Raw genomic sequence first — 15,661 nt, 5'->3', positions numbered from 1 at the left:
ATACACAGAACACTGGTCTCTAACCACAATGAGAAGGGTTCAGGCCGCAGTTCACCACGCTGACTGAGTGCGTATTGGTGGACTTCACACGCCTTTGAGAAAATTATTGAGTATTCTCAGGCGTGCAGGTTTCCTAATGATGCTTTCCGTCAGTTTTTAAAAAGCACATGCAGAACTTAGTGATGTTAAAGTTGCGTGCTGGGATTCGAACTCGGTCCCTGAACGAAAAACCGAAGTCCTAACCACTGGGCTATCACCGCTTCACTGGTATGATGTAATTCAACAAAATTTAAACATAACATACCTTTATACAGACCATAATATTAGTCACGCTTGTCAACCACAGAACGGCGTAGATTCATAATTACGAATTTGACTGAGAGGCACGCGGGTTGAAGTTTTGTAAGGAAAATTGACAAACTCCCTGGCGCAGCAGCGAGCGCTGTGGTTTCAAGTGGTAGGTCCCGGCGTGGGCCAATTTATAATTTTCTCTAGGCTGGTCTGGCTTCGGTCCCAGTTACCACCCTACCGACAAACGAGTGCCGCCTAGCGATTTAGCGTTCCGGTACGATGTCGCGTAGTAACCGATTAGGAGTATGGGTTTAATATAACTGCCATATCCCCTAACAGGCTATCCCGTTACTGTCTCAGACTGCATCATCAGTTACCACCGGGTAAAATTGCAGACAAGGGCTAACTAGTAGTGTAATGAAAAATACATTAATCAGGTCAAGATAATCTAAGAGTATACAATCACTGTGTTCATTCTAAGAAAAACTCTATCCTTCATACAGATAATGAACATATACTAACTACTAGTACATTTGAATTAAATGAACGTATGTTAACAATAGTTTCTATGGCCTCATTCGTAGATACATAAAATGTTGTAAGAATTGCAGTTTTTACAATGACTTACGTATGTAAATAGGTATTCAATTGAACGAACTGTACTCATTAAGTTATTTAAACAGTATTTAATTTATTACATAAAAGAGTAAGAGTAAGGCAGTGTTCTACCGACTCTTTGTGAACTAACAAAAATAAAAAATACAATATAATAATAACAATATTAAATATTCTGATTAAAAATATAATGTGGTCTTAAAAATATACAGTCTGTGTGTCATTAACTCTACGTATTTCGGTTCATGAGATACAGCCTGCTGACAAACAGACTTTTCTGCATCGCATGCCCAAAATATTTCAGATTTTTTGATTCTCAGAAGAAGAGAAACTTCACATAACCGTCGCAACATAATCTATAGGCTAAGAATACAGATTGCTCTGTAGTCTGTGACTAAAGGTATACTTTATTACGCTTATGTACGCTTGTGTAAATGCGTTATTGTGCTGATACAAGTGTAATCATACAGTTTCTTTGGTAAGTCAATTTCTGTTATTAAAAAATTAAAAATATAGATACAACACAAAGAATGTTGACATGGAACGGACCGTTAAAAGCCAATGACATCGCGCGCAAACCTAAAACCCTTGTTAGCTAAATGGGGTTTACCAGGACGCAAATCAGATTGGCATAGTGAATTGGGGGACAGAGTGTGGAGTGATAAGCATAGAGATTGATAATGGGTATTATTAATGGCTGCATTGTTTGTGTTAACTTATCCAGTTATTGGATCTCATGAAATCGTAAGTCAGACCCAGAGTATAAGATAGATACTTGTTAGCTACACCCGTAAAGAACATCTACGTCTTATGATGGCGGAATTGTATTTAAATTCAAATTTTCAAAATTTCTTTATTCATGTAGGCCTATCACAGCACTTATGAAGCGTTCATACATAAATGTTTACATAATTGTAAGGGGATGGTGATAACTTCGTTCGCCAACTTAAACTTAAAGCTACGAGGGTTCCATACGCGCTCTGGTCTAAGAAGAGCCCACAACAAACTTAGCCGGGTAATTTTTTTTTTGTTATCACCATCTCACAGTAAATTTATATTCAGCTATGAAGCTAGAGCAATTCACACCCAAGCTTTTTTATCGTTTAAGTAATCATTAATATTATAATAGGATTTTTCTTTATTCGTTTTAAGAAACGTGAATTAATAATTTAAGACTCTAAAGTCTTTTATAAATAACGCCTGCATTAATGTAATCTTAAATAGATGCTCTTTCTACTGTTTTTAGCAGAACAAGCCAAAAAGACATTTCAAAGAAATTAGATATGATAGAAAAGATATGTTATAAAAAAAGCGTGATTTAAAAATAGTTTAATTAATAAGTATGAAGGAGTTAAATGATTTGTTCATAAGCAGAACAGCACGATGACGTATTCGTTGTAAACCTCTTTTTTTTTGATTACCTTTATTTTGTTTCGGTACATTACATTAAATAATATGTAGCTTAAAGTCCACAATATCGAGTATCAGGTTATCTTAGCAATACCTGAGTGAACGCTTCCCAGAAAACGGGATTGCTTTTGAACGAGTCCGTATAGGCGGTCTTTTGAGAGCCCCCCGCCTAAATAACAGGCAATGTTGTAACGGTGACGATACCTGCGGTGGTATTTCCTTTTTTTGTTTGGAAATGCGCATGAATCAAGGGAATATTGTGCAATTGCAAGTTTTGTTATTCTAACGGTCATACCCCTATCGCAGACTTAATCCGGCGTTTGGGGAAGGCGCCATTTGTACCTACTTAAATTTCTGCTAAGATTAAAATAGGTGAGAAGATTGTTATTGCCTGTATGTTAAAGTTACAGATTACTGTTTAATTGCGTTTCAATTCAAATTTTTACAACTTTACTTGGATATTTATTTAACAGTAAAGTATCGGGATTTTAACATTATCAAATATTTGGAAATACTATTTCTAATTTTTTCTTATCTCGACATCAATAATTATTGTTCCCGATAATAAATGCAGGCCTAAATAAGGAAAAAAAAATTCCATTTCTATTCGAAGTAAAATATTTTTTTGTTGTTAAGCCTACTTCAAAATGCAAGGTAATCGTATGTGACATTTCAACATTATTTTTAAAGATACATAGGTTCGCAAGTAAAAATAAGAAAATAAGTTGAAAAACACACTTTTGCAATTATAATATAAGTATACACTGGCTGACAGCTTGCGTTCAGGAATTGGGATATGTTCATGTGAAAAAAAATTAATAAACCTAAGCATTTATTTTACAGTACCCAGACAAAGTTTTTAATACCAGTCATTATCATTACATTCTTTATATTAAATGAAACATAAATTATGATTGTATACTCGTAGTTTACGTAAATTTTTTTATGGAGTAGGTATTAACTCCAACTTTCTCGTCAACAAAATTTAATGATGTGCGAATGTGGTAATTTTACTGGAGAATACAAAAATAACTCACTTTAAATATTAAGTCTGCAAACAATTGTTTGCGCAGATAGATAGATAACATACCTAATACGTTTTAAACAGGCAAATAACTAAAAGTTAATAACCACCTCTATCGTGAATTTTTAGATATATTCTTTGTATTTAACGCTATCGGTCTTAAATTGTAGTGAGCGCTTTTGTTTAAAATTCTCTCGTGACTGGACAAAAATTCCTATATGAATAAAAATTTAGAACAGATAACATAATAATAAGAATAAACGATAACGTTTTGTAAAAGAGTATAATTAAGTAGAGCAGCGTACGTCGTGCGAACAACTCAAATGTCGATAGATATTTTTGGCATAGCCGACGATTCTGATGATGCTGCAATTTCTGTTATTGACAGTGTGTTATGTAGAATTGTACATTTGTTATAACTGATACCGCAATTGTGTGATAAAGGGGATGAATATTTAAAGTGCCACGAAGAATTGCTGCGTATATGGCTCGACACGTTTCATTAAAATGTCGTACGGCTACCTCGCGGTTTGCGATAAACTTAACGCAACTAATGCCATATTTTATCTCTTTACATCATTTGAAACATTCATTTTTAATATGGTAACAATAAAAATCAATGTTACATATGTTTTGAAATGATAAATGTATTATTTACTAAACACATGGGCGATGCGGTCGAACATATTATAGAGATAGGTTAGGAAATAAACTTACCACAGAATGCTGTTCCATATTCCTTCCAATGTGAACGAGTTTTTGCTGTCATTGTAATTTTATTATTTAAACGTACTATCAGACTAAATTTGATTTACTGGGCGTTTTGGAATGAGATTATCTTGAGCACTATTTTTTAATTAAGTAATAAAACATTTATATAATATAATAACCCATGGTAATGATATAAATAAACAAAAGATATAAACTAAATATCACAAAAATAAAATATTCGATCTAAATAATAATGGGTTTTAAGAAACGTTATAACCGATTTGGCTTCATTTTGGAAGGTTTATGTGTTGTTGTTTGGCTGGAACATAGTGCGACGAGTCACGCAGAGTATGTTAACGCGACGGAGGCGAGTGAACAACTGAACACGAACAGTGAACGTTAAAGCGAGACAGGCGAACGAACTGATCCAATCGCGCGGGGTGGAACGGAATGAAGCGGATCGGCGCGGGCGCACGTTTTTGCTCCTTGTTTATCGGTTGGGCTGATGCCGGCGGCGTGTCGGGCAGTTCTTATACTGATAACAAGAAGGTCGATATGATGGGCGCCGGATCGCAGGGTGCGGCGCGTTTGTCCCGCAACCACGCGCTCACTAGCAAACTAACTAAATTGCTTACGAATATTTGTGGAGACAAGCTATTTTTAATCGATACAATCTAAAAACAATACTGCACATTTGTCAGACGGTGAACGCGTTGTACAAAACCGAAACAATGGTTGATTGGCACACAGTCTTTACTATAAATGTTGAATTAATATTAATAATAAATATAGTTTAAGAATTTATTAGTTTAGTTTACTGCGCTGAATATAGGGTGGATGTGCCAGTCTCAAACCAATTAGGGACAGATTTTCCCCTTATAATATCGTTATAAAAAAGTTTCGTTGATAACTACTGTTTTATTTTTTAAAAAATCGTTTCTTCCATTTTGGTTTATTTCTTATTTAATCTAAAATTCTAAAAACTAGAATGTACCCTTTGATGGCCACTAGGCTCAAGAGGTTAATCAATTGTTTCAATGATGATTCTGATTTTAAAATTTTGACTTTGCGTCTTCTTTAAAATTGGTATTACATTTATTTTATTTATTTATTTATACACTTTATTTGTAAACTACAAATAGTAAAAATTACATGACCGGGGTGTAATTTTATTTTTAAAGGGTTTTTATGGTGTGCCGATTTAGTAGGTGTTCTTTGTTGCTGATATATTTCTTTGGATAAATGAATGGTTTACAAAATTTTTAAACGATTAAATTTCAAAGTTTTTGTAATGTTGACCAATTGTTCAAACATAAGATCACCTCGATTACAATGACGGTCAAACGGCTAGTGACACTATGTTTTACTAGTACCTATGTTGTTTGTCTTTCTGACATCTGTCTCTGTCTCGTTATCGTTTCTGTCTCTAGCGGTTATGTAATTGGATGATTTGTCTTAGTTGCCACAAAATGTAGCCAATATAAAAATAAACAAATTATGGCAGGAAATCTTGATATTTACTTAATTCTGCAAGTAGTCAACAACTGATGCTTGTTCAACTATAGCGTCAACCACTGTACCTTTAAAGTAAGTAAGATCATTTTTTTTTTAAGTTGAAACAAATTGCTACCTATATTTAAGTTGACGAATTTATTTATCGCCATCAACTCATTCCTATGTCATATTTTAGATCAAAAGTGCCATCTATGTGCCTATTTGAAAAAAAAAAATTATTTGACTTTGACTATATTCTCCACTGCAATGCAAATTTAAAACATATTATTATTTGCATTCATTAAATATTATAAGACAGTTATCCAAAATAGCCGGTAATTAGGATTAGCTTTGTTGCAGTGATTACCATACTACCTATAATTTATTTTTTTACGTCGCCAACATAAAGTATATATATAACCACACTTACCAATAATACTGTTCGAATTTAAATAAATAACATTAACTAGTTCAATTTTCCTTGTTTGTGTCAATTTTACTTGCCTATTTGTAAGAAAATATATACTTAGACCTAAAAATATATGTAGATAAAAGTTGAGCAGATATTGTTTATTAATAAAATTTACGAGAATAATTTGTGTTCCGTAATTTATATTAGTACAACTGAATTTTTAAGCCGTTTTGATGAGGAAACAGTAGACTGATGATAGTAAAACTGTTGACCAAAACAACATTGATTACCTATTGGTATTGAGGATTTGATGACTCAGATAAAAGTGGATTTTATCTAGTGAATATTATTTTGATCTATAATTTATGGTACTTACAGTTTGAGTATATACATAGTATCTACATTTAATTTTTTTTAACACAATTAGTTACAAATTAAATTAAATTTTAAGTGTTTTAGTTGACCTTAGTTGACCCTTTATTTTATTGTAAATTTGTATTTATGCATGCCTTATAACTTTTTATGTATTTTCTAAATTGTATGGTAAGTAACGGGTACACTTTACTACGAAAGGCTATATTTTAGCTATGTTTATTAATTGTCTGCTTATCCGCTTATATTTGTTTATTTATTAATAAATTGGGTATCGTTGCGAGTTGGCCTAATCCATAGAGAAAAACTCAGAACAATGAAGCTGAAGCCAACATTAGATATGTACCTATTTTTTTTAATGACAGTAATTAAAAACCGGACCGGCAACAGGTTAAGGCTGTCCGGCAGGGTGATTACGAATCTCGCGACAGCAATGCAACATGCGTAAATCTGCAATCACTGCTGTCAAACGTCACTTTTGTTTGTTTTGTTTATTGTATGGGAAAATGTCATTTAACAGCAGTGATTGCAAGATTTACGCCTGTCGCATTGCTGTCGCGAGATACGTAATCACCCTGCCGGGCTCTCTGGTTTCGAATTCCTAGCTGTTTTTCTAGATAAAGATAAATTATTGTAAACAATATGCTATCGTATATGAATTCACACATTTTAGCAAAAAGTGCAATATCATAAGTAAAGATGCAATTTCAAATTTCAGGTCACACAACACCTTTCAAGTCATATTCAAGACGATAAACACACCCATTTAAGTAGTCAGCAATAATAAGCGGAAACTACCTCTTTCCGACGTCAATATCTAATTTTCTTATTCAGCTGGCGTCATCTAGTATCAAGTAGTAGAATTACATGCTATCAGTTTGACAGTTTTCGATTGGCAATACTGCAGGACCGCAACAAAGAAGACCGCGCAATTTTTATTCAAACAAAACATCAAATAATGGCCATTTCGATAAGAAAAAATAAAATGTAAACCTAACCTCACTTTTAAAATAATATGAATATCTTTCTTCTCCCTACTTTATTTGATTTACTTTGATTGACTGTTTTGTTAGTCTGGTTGAGTACTACAAGTATTAGAAGTTTAATTCGTGAACGTGGATCTTAAGACTGGGTCCACAACTATATTATCCCTTCTCTTTTCTTACCCAAAAACTAAGGGACAGGATGATGACATTGAATGACAATCATTCAGTAGCCACTATAAAACTTGTATGAATAACCGTTATCAATATGACATTTGGTCCACCACACTCTGACGTTATAGTACATACCTTTGTAGTGATAGTGTTGATATTGTAGTGTGCCTACTTATTACAATGTAACAAAGTTACCTAAACAAAAGTTAAAGTGACTCAATCTGGCTTCTCCCACTGTGTTTGTTGTGTTTTACTTCTCAATCAATAGTGCGTTTATAACCTTAATTTAACTTCAGTTCAGTCTGAACAACAAAATAGTTGCATCAATCATAATCATCATAAAAATTGCTCATCTTATTCTCAGAACATAGAATTATTAAGTTTGGTGGTCGCGGGACTAAATTGGTCCAAATTCGACCATAATGAATTTAAATAATAAGTTTAAAGATTATTAAGGTTCTGTTGTCAAAGACTATATGTACTTCTATTTTACCACGACAGATTTTGACAAGACACCAACACCGACATTGTTAATTCGCCTATTTTTTCAAACAAATTATAATCAAATACGTGTGTGTCAAATACTTAGTAGTGTGTAAAATGTGTTTTATCAATTTAATGTACTTATTATGCATAATAAAAAAAATTGAATTCTGCACTGCTCTATATAAATTCATACTCCTCTGTCCGCGCAATTTTCGTACAAAGGGGTACAAAGGTTTTGCTTGACGTATTAATATATTGATATTACATGCCTATACCTCCGATATATACTTTCTCTCTCAGTTCAGTCAGTATTTAATAAAAATCCTTTGAGTTAGTGACAAACTCATAACTTCTTCATTGAAATAGGTCAATTAAATGTGCATTTTAATCGATAGCCTAAAATTTTTTCTAATTTTTCCTGCTCTAGTAATTTGGATGTGAATCCGTGATCACGTGAAGTATAAAATGTTAACCTGTTAACCAATAGACTTATGAGACAGATAGACCAAGAATTCTAGTCTAAAAGTGGAAAGTACATCTGGGTTTTTGCAGCTTGTTGACCTTAACAACCTTACGTTTTTAAGTGTCAAATCGTGTCGACGAGTAAAAGTTGGTTCATCGGCAGAGTCGAATAAAAAGTAGCTGTTTCATTACAAGTACGAGAATGCGAACGTGAAATCACGTGAATCACTCGTGAAGCGGTTGTATGCTCACACATCGACAAATCGCGTATGTGTGCGCGTCTCTATACGCTTACGAATGTGTTTACACAAATATGCCCACACAGAAGTGCTCACTTGTGACATACATCCCATGTGTTTTACTGATGCGTTTGTGTGCGGGTTATATACGGGTAACAGCACACAAATATGTTAACATATGCGGACTTATTCTGAAAAGATTAAAGTATACTGTTCACTGTTGCCAGTCGGATTCTGATGAAAGCTATCAAATTATTGTGCATATTTTGTCACGTATTATCATCTATCACGGACGCAAGTATCGCGGTTTTCTTTCAAGCGACTATCGGAAATTATCTGTAAGTTGTAACTATATAAGTAGTTTTATCACGCTACGATAGTGCCAGATATGGCAGTTCCTGATCTGTTTATTTCTAATAGGTTTTTATAATTTACCTCATCATCATCTCTTTCTCAGTCTATTACACCATTGCTTCACACGGTGGTAGAGTGTGGACAACGTCCATTGCCTGACAGTGGGCTCACTGACCTGAACTGGCTGTCATTATATAAATGACATCTAATTTTGTCCCCATTTGTAGCGCCAAATTTGACATGCGATTATGTCTGAAACTCATAACGTGTTTTTTAGTCATTCAAATTTGAGTTCCTTTGACAATCGTATTACAGCTCCATTCGTATTATACTTACAGCGGCCAAATGGCTCCGTGATCTGTCAGTTAGAAAAAAAACAACGTGACAGCAGCCTGTCCTGTGATATCTAATAATAAGCCCGAAATTAACAATCAATTTGATGCAATTACTATCTTGTAGTCTCCTGTTGACGACTGATAAAACGGCTCGTAAAGGGGCGAATATCAAATTTAATTAATGTTATATTTCTGCACATACACGGAGCAGGTAAAAATGTGCCGGTCTTAATCCATAGCATCAGAAGCCTATTATTACCTAGTAATTTATTGATATCCTGCAATATAATCTATTTTGGCATTTTTGTTAAAGAACAAAACATACATAGTTGTCATTCCATGGCCACGTACGAAGCGTTTCTGCTCGTTTCTACGACGCACCCCAAAAATGTAATGATCAGAATGGCCCTTCCGGCTTCCGCTTTCCTCGCCACCTAAGTATATCTATTCCACCAGTATATTGAGTGAAAAGGCATTTTATAGACACGCGCTCGTCTATGAAATTCAACTTTAGATTTGAAGAAATTTTCTCTAACAATCAAGTATATTAACTGATTGTAAATGTACTGACCTATAATAGAGATATTATATGTAAAAATTGTTAGGCATTAATCTATTCAGGAAATCAATATAATATTTTGTCACATTTACTGTTTACTTATTAAAAATGTAATCTGAAAAATTTTATATATAAATACGAACAATAATTATTATCACTTACACGAATATATCAATATACAATTCTTACAACTTGTTCACAATAAGTGTCTGTCTTATCACGCGGAGTACACGAACACACCTCTCCCGCTATTCGTGTATGAGCAGTACCCTTAATACGAAACGGCATACCTCGTAAACATCGACGGTTTTCGAGTATTGGAACGCCTTGTTTAAAAGACGGAGTACATTTCCCCGTATTCTATTCCGTATTTTTTATTTTTTATTTTAGGCGATGATCCGATTTTTTTGGATGAGAATTGACTGTGAGGCTTAGATCTATATAGTGGGCTTAGCCTTACCACAAACTTAAGAAATACTTAAGTTGAGACAGAGTTATATGTCCGACAGACAGATATCTCGTTTTAACACTAATTTTGTCAAAGCATAGTCAAGTTTTCACATGGCACATTTCGTTACATGAGAGATGAAGAAAGAGAGCTACTTTCCCAACAAAAGGTCTCTAAACTTGACCTTGAAGTTTCAAGCTCAAATCTTTAGAGCGACTTTGCTCAGCCAAACTAAGTGTTAAAACTTCATATCATATACGTGGTTTTCGCTCGCTCGCTGACAACGTAGGTTGTCAAACGGGTAATAGTGTAAGGTGTCCATGATTTCAATTAGTTTATCGAAAAGCAGCATTTATATCTCATGTAGTACCAATGGTGCTAAACTTACAATTTCTTTGCAAAAAGATTTAGCAGGGCTCTAAATTAAAATTGTGTAGACACACTTAACTTTCAGAAAAATAAGGTTAATTTTACTGTGTTACATTGCTGTGTTTTGGTACTCGAAAACCGTTTACGTTTGATTGGTGCGGTTACTCGTACTAAGATTACCTACAGAATAGTATTTATAACATCATTGTCATTACTCATTATCGTGTATTGCGATGGTTTGGGGCGTGTTTGATTATTGTATTCATCTGAATCTTATTTCAACTCCCAGATATCATCAGCTAAAGAAAAAATGGGTTTGATAACTCTACAACCTATAAGTATAGTATATAAAAGTAAGTATGTATGTACAGTACATAAGTACTTATTGTGTTGTCCTTCAATCATACATCCTTCTTTCATAGCTATGGTTTTCCGTTGCGCTAGCCAAGCACATTTAAGCTGTCGCTCTTTTAAAGAAACCTATAAATGTAATCGGAGCAAATTAGCGAGGAGCGTAGAGGTCGAAAAATTGACACGCGTGATTCCAAAATTGGAGACTAAGTATATGCTTTTAGGAGATCACGCAGCTTTCTGGTTGTATTGCGAGTGGCCATTGAGAGTGTGTACCTAATTTGATTTCACGCTCTGCCCATCACTTATCCACCCATCAGCCCCATTCATTAACTAGCCTCCCAGAGCCAGCCACCCCCCGGGTCCATCCACATCCTCGCGGCATCAACTAACAATATGTACGAAATTGTTAACCGATATTTTTGGGCGCAACGGCTCGAATGCTGCCCTTCTCCTCGGACTGATTTAAAGGAGCCCACTGCGTTTAGGCACACGTACAGGAGCTTACCCGATCTTGAATCCCCAAGCCGTTGGTATTTATGGAAATACAATGTAGGCGGAAAATTGGCCGATCGATTTCTGTTTTTTCTCGAATGAATGCCTAATGAGTCATGACATCAGGCTACTCGGCAAAAAAACGTAGTTAGTGTGCTATAACCTTTACAAAGATCAAACACAGACGGTGATGTGTCACCACACACCCACCACGATAAATAAAATTATCATTTAAGACGTTACTGTTTCTACATTAAGCTGCTAGATTACGTCATTTACGTCTAAAGTTGAGTTTCATGAGCATACTTTGGTTATTGGTATAAAACTCACAAAAAAACTAACCTAGGTATTTTAAATTAAAGGCTATAAGATTGATGAATTAGTAAATACAAAAGTCTGCGCTTTTGTTTGCACAAAAGATTGAATAAACGTTGTTGTTATAAAACGTTGATCTCTAAAAAGAGCAACTGAATTTAAATATGTTGCTGGCTGTTTTCCAGTAAGAACTGCATTTCAAACCAGTGGTAGATACAGATCTTAATAAGAACCATACTTAATCGAAGCAATAAACAAACAGACTTGACATTGAACAAAGTACTTCTTTTATTATCAATTTTATAATCTTACATCATTTTCAATATTTGAAATATTGAAAATGATGTAAGATGATCAGCAGCAGTCAATTTGTGGTGAATATTTAATGAGCAATTTCATGAAATCTTTGACACAATATCTACCTATTGCTTAAGATCAATCTTTAAATACACGATTGGCTCTACAAAATACACTAGAATGAACTACTATTAATTAGATCAGTGGGTATTTCATCATGAACAATGCTTCATCGTCCAAAATCGTCACTAACGAAGTTCAACCTTAAAAATGTATTACATAATATGCGATATTACCGTAGTAATCCAATATATTAGCAAAAATATTCAGTGTAAACCATAATGATAACGAAAATCACACACTAACAAATATATGCATTTTGTTCAAACATTTAATTCGGTTGTCATAAGATAATAAATGTTATACATAAAGCTGCAGAGTTTGTTTGTTTGTTTGTTTGTTAGTTAGTTTTTTTCTTTACTTGAACGTGATGCTCTCAGAAGCTACTGATTCGACATTCTTTCAGTGTTGGATAGTCCATTAATTGAGGAAGCTATAGGCTATAACATCAATATTATTTTTTAAAAATCGAGTGTTTTTTCCTTATGAGGGCTTTCGCTGCGTGCGCTGCGTAAACGGTTAAGTTTCAATAAAACCATGTAAAACTTAAAAAAAAATCCGCGACAATAGGTATTAGTCTATCTTTTAAGGTTAACTTATATGCGGACGAAGTTGCGAGGGACCGCTAGTTACGAATAAGAAAGCGATTACTATTAAAGGCGATGCCATGATATCACGCATTTACAACGTGCCTACTTACTTTTTTCCATGATTGCCAGAGTTACATCGCGATCACGTCACGTCGTCAGATAATGTATTTACTTACGTTACATATCGTGTAGCCAGCAAGGTATCTATGGTATTGCCTAACAATACTAATATCTTCCAATCCGTTAACAGTTCCCAGCACCAATTTTCCCGCAGTGGCTTTAAGTACTTCACGTTAATTTACCACATTTCATATCATAAAATTAGATTTACTAATCTAAAACATCTTCAACGAGTTATATCGTCTGTTCAAGGAATATCCAACTTAAATTCACCTTTACTTTTTAACTGTCAAACCTGAAAAGATCTGGAATGAGCTTCCAGCTTCAGTTTTCCTATAAATATTGGTCCTTCAAACCAAGGATGAATAGGCATCGTACAATATCTATATCAAAAACATTAATTTGCTTGGAGACTAGATAAATTGTTTCTTAACCATTGCATTTATTGCGAGTAATTTTAAGTTGTCGTTTGAGTGCTTCCGTCATCCATCTCCGAAAATCTTAACGAATTGAATTACCACCAAATTCACATGATCACCAACCAAGTAACTGCCAACATGAAATATTATGGGTATATTACCAAATATACACGTTGAATTTGGAACCAATTTTTATGGGTTAAAATTCACTTCACACACAAATTTGGTTGGTTTTTTTGACTACAAACTTGACTAGGTTTTTTACGCTTTTATAATATGATTCCTAAGGTGATTTTGGACCTGCCAATGCAGAACTTTAAAGAATTTGTTAAAACACATTTATTACAGCGAGGTTACTATACAATTGATGATTTTTTTAATGACAAGGTTGCTTGGAAGCATCCGGCTCCGCTTTCAGCTCTCACAAGATAGAAAAATGAATGTTAAAATGCAAAATGTAAATTGTTGATGTTGGAAAAGAGCAACTGCTGAGTTTCTTGCCGGCTTCTTCTCGGTAGAATCTGCCTTCCGAACCGGTGGTAGAATCACTACAAACAGACAGACTTGACGTTTCAAAAGTGCTTATATTAGGCCTACTTGAAATAAATGAATTTTGAATTTTGAATTTTTAAGTAACCACAAAGATAAAGAACAATAAAAAAAAAAAAAATAATCATTTAAGACGTTACTGTTTCTACATTAAGCTGCTAGATTACGTCATTTACGTGAAAAATGAGTTTCATGAGCATACTTTGGCTATTGGTATTAAACTCACAAAAAATAAATAACTAGGTATTTTAAATTAAAGGCTATAAAATTGATGAATTAGTAAATGAAAAAGTTACAAAAGACTGCGCTTTCGTGTGAACAAAAGATTGAATATACGTAAGTATACGTTGAGCTCAAAAAGAATAATCGAAATAATGTAATACATTAATTAGGTTACGGATAAGTATCTACTAATAAATACGATTAAATAGAAACTTTAGTTATTTCACGGTTAACATCGAGTATTCAAACATATAGCTCAATAAAAATAAAATTATCTGTTTATACGTAAAATAGTTTAAATAGGGTACACACATATATTTTAAAAAAATTGACTCGGGTTCAATATAAATAAAACGATAATAAAAACTTAAAATAATATAATAGACATAGCAACATGCATAATTCTTTAAATTGAATATACATAAATTCTATCAAAAATGGCACATTTGGCGATATTTAAGGCACACGGAATGTATACATCACATATTACAAAAATACTCTTTTAATATTTATTCGATTGATTAAACAACGGTGTATTTAAAGCTGATAAATATTTTATATACTTCTTAAATTGGTACCTGGAAGTGGAAACCAACTTTGTACTAACCCGATAATAGGACGGCAGAAAACTGTTTATGAATGTTTTTTGTATTTCATTTGTTAGTTACAGATAATACCTATAAAGTGCGATTTAGTATTATTTCAAAAGCGTATTAGTAACATTTGGAAGAAAACCTTATAACTGATAACTTCTTAATGTTATTTAACAAAAATGTATCCGCGCGTCTGGTCATACAAGTGCTGGCACTTATAAAGCCCAACAGCCTGACAATCACTGCATGAACTGGCTCATCAGATGGACTGAATACAATCCATAAATACTTTTGTACAGTATAATGTTACTTATGTGTAACGGATACAATAAAGACCTTGCAGGAAAGGCAAATGACAATTACTGAATTACGAGTAAATAAATATACTACCTTAATACGCCATCTAGCCCCAAAGTAAGCGTAGCTTGTGTTATGGGAACTAAGATGACTGATGAATATTTTTATTAATAATATACAGATAAACACCCACTGAAAAACATTAATGTCCATCACACTTCCTTCATCCTTGGACTCAGAAAGAAGGGTCGCTGCTCACTGCGCTAATCGTTCGCCAATATTATAATATATTATGAAATGCCACAGAATAAAAGTAAATTGCAATAATAAGTAATAACCAATATAAGTACAAAGATAATGTATAGTATAGGTAAATAATAATAACTATTGATTTCGGAGATTCTGTTTTTTCACTGTATGCAATTAATAGTGATACCAAAAAAAAGTAAGAGCCTAAGGAATATTTATTAATAATATGTAAATTGTTAATTGATAAAAAGAACTTGTAAATCCAACAATGTGTAGATATGTTTTTGCTAAAATTGGTTGACAGAA

At 33.6% G+C, this 15,661-nt stretch overlaps 1 protein-coding gene across 1 annotated transcript in view; it reads right to left on the bottom strand.

Moving 5' to 3' along the window:
- The window catches only part of LOC120634646 (facilitated trehalose transporter Tret1-like), a 28,454-nt gene extending 23,930 nt beyond the window's left edge, over positions 1 to 4,524 (bottom strand). The window contains exon 1 of the mRNA XM_039905378.1: positions 4,058 to 4,524. Coding sequence (XP_039761312.1) covers positions 4,058 to 4,109 — 52 coding nt within the window. The 5' untranslated portion in view covers positions 4,110 to 4,524. The remainder of the gene's footprint in view (positions 1 to 4,057) is intronic.
- Between the last annotated feature and the right edge of the window lie 11,137 nt (positions 4,525 to 15,661).

This window comes from Pararge aegeria, chromosome 2, assembly GCF_905163445.1.
Source record: "Pararge aegeria chromosome 2, ilParAegt1.1, whole genome shotgun sequence".
Taxonomy (NCBI): domain Eukaryota; kingdom Metazoa; phylum Arthropoda; class Insecta; order Lepidoptera; family Nymphalidae; genus Pararge; species Pararge aegeria.
Note: the sequence above shows the minus strand (reverse complement) of the source record. Positions and strands in the feature narration are given on the sequence as shown.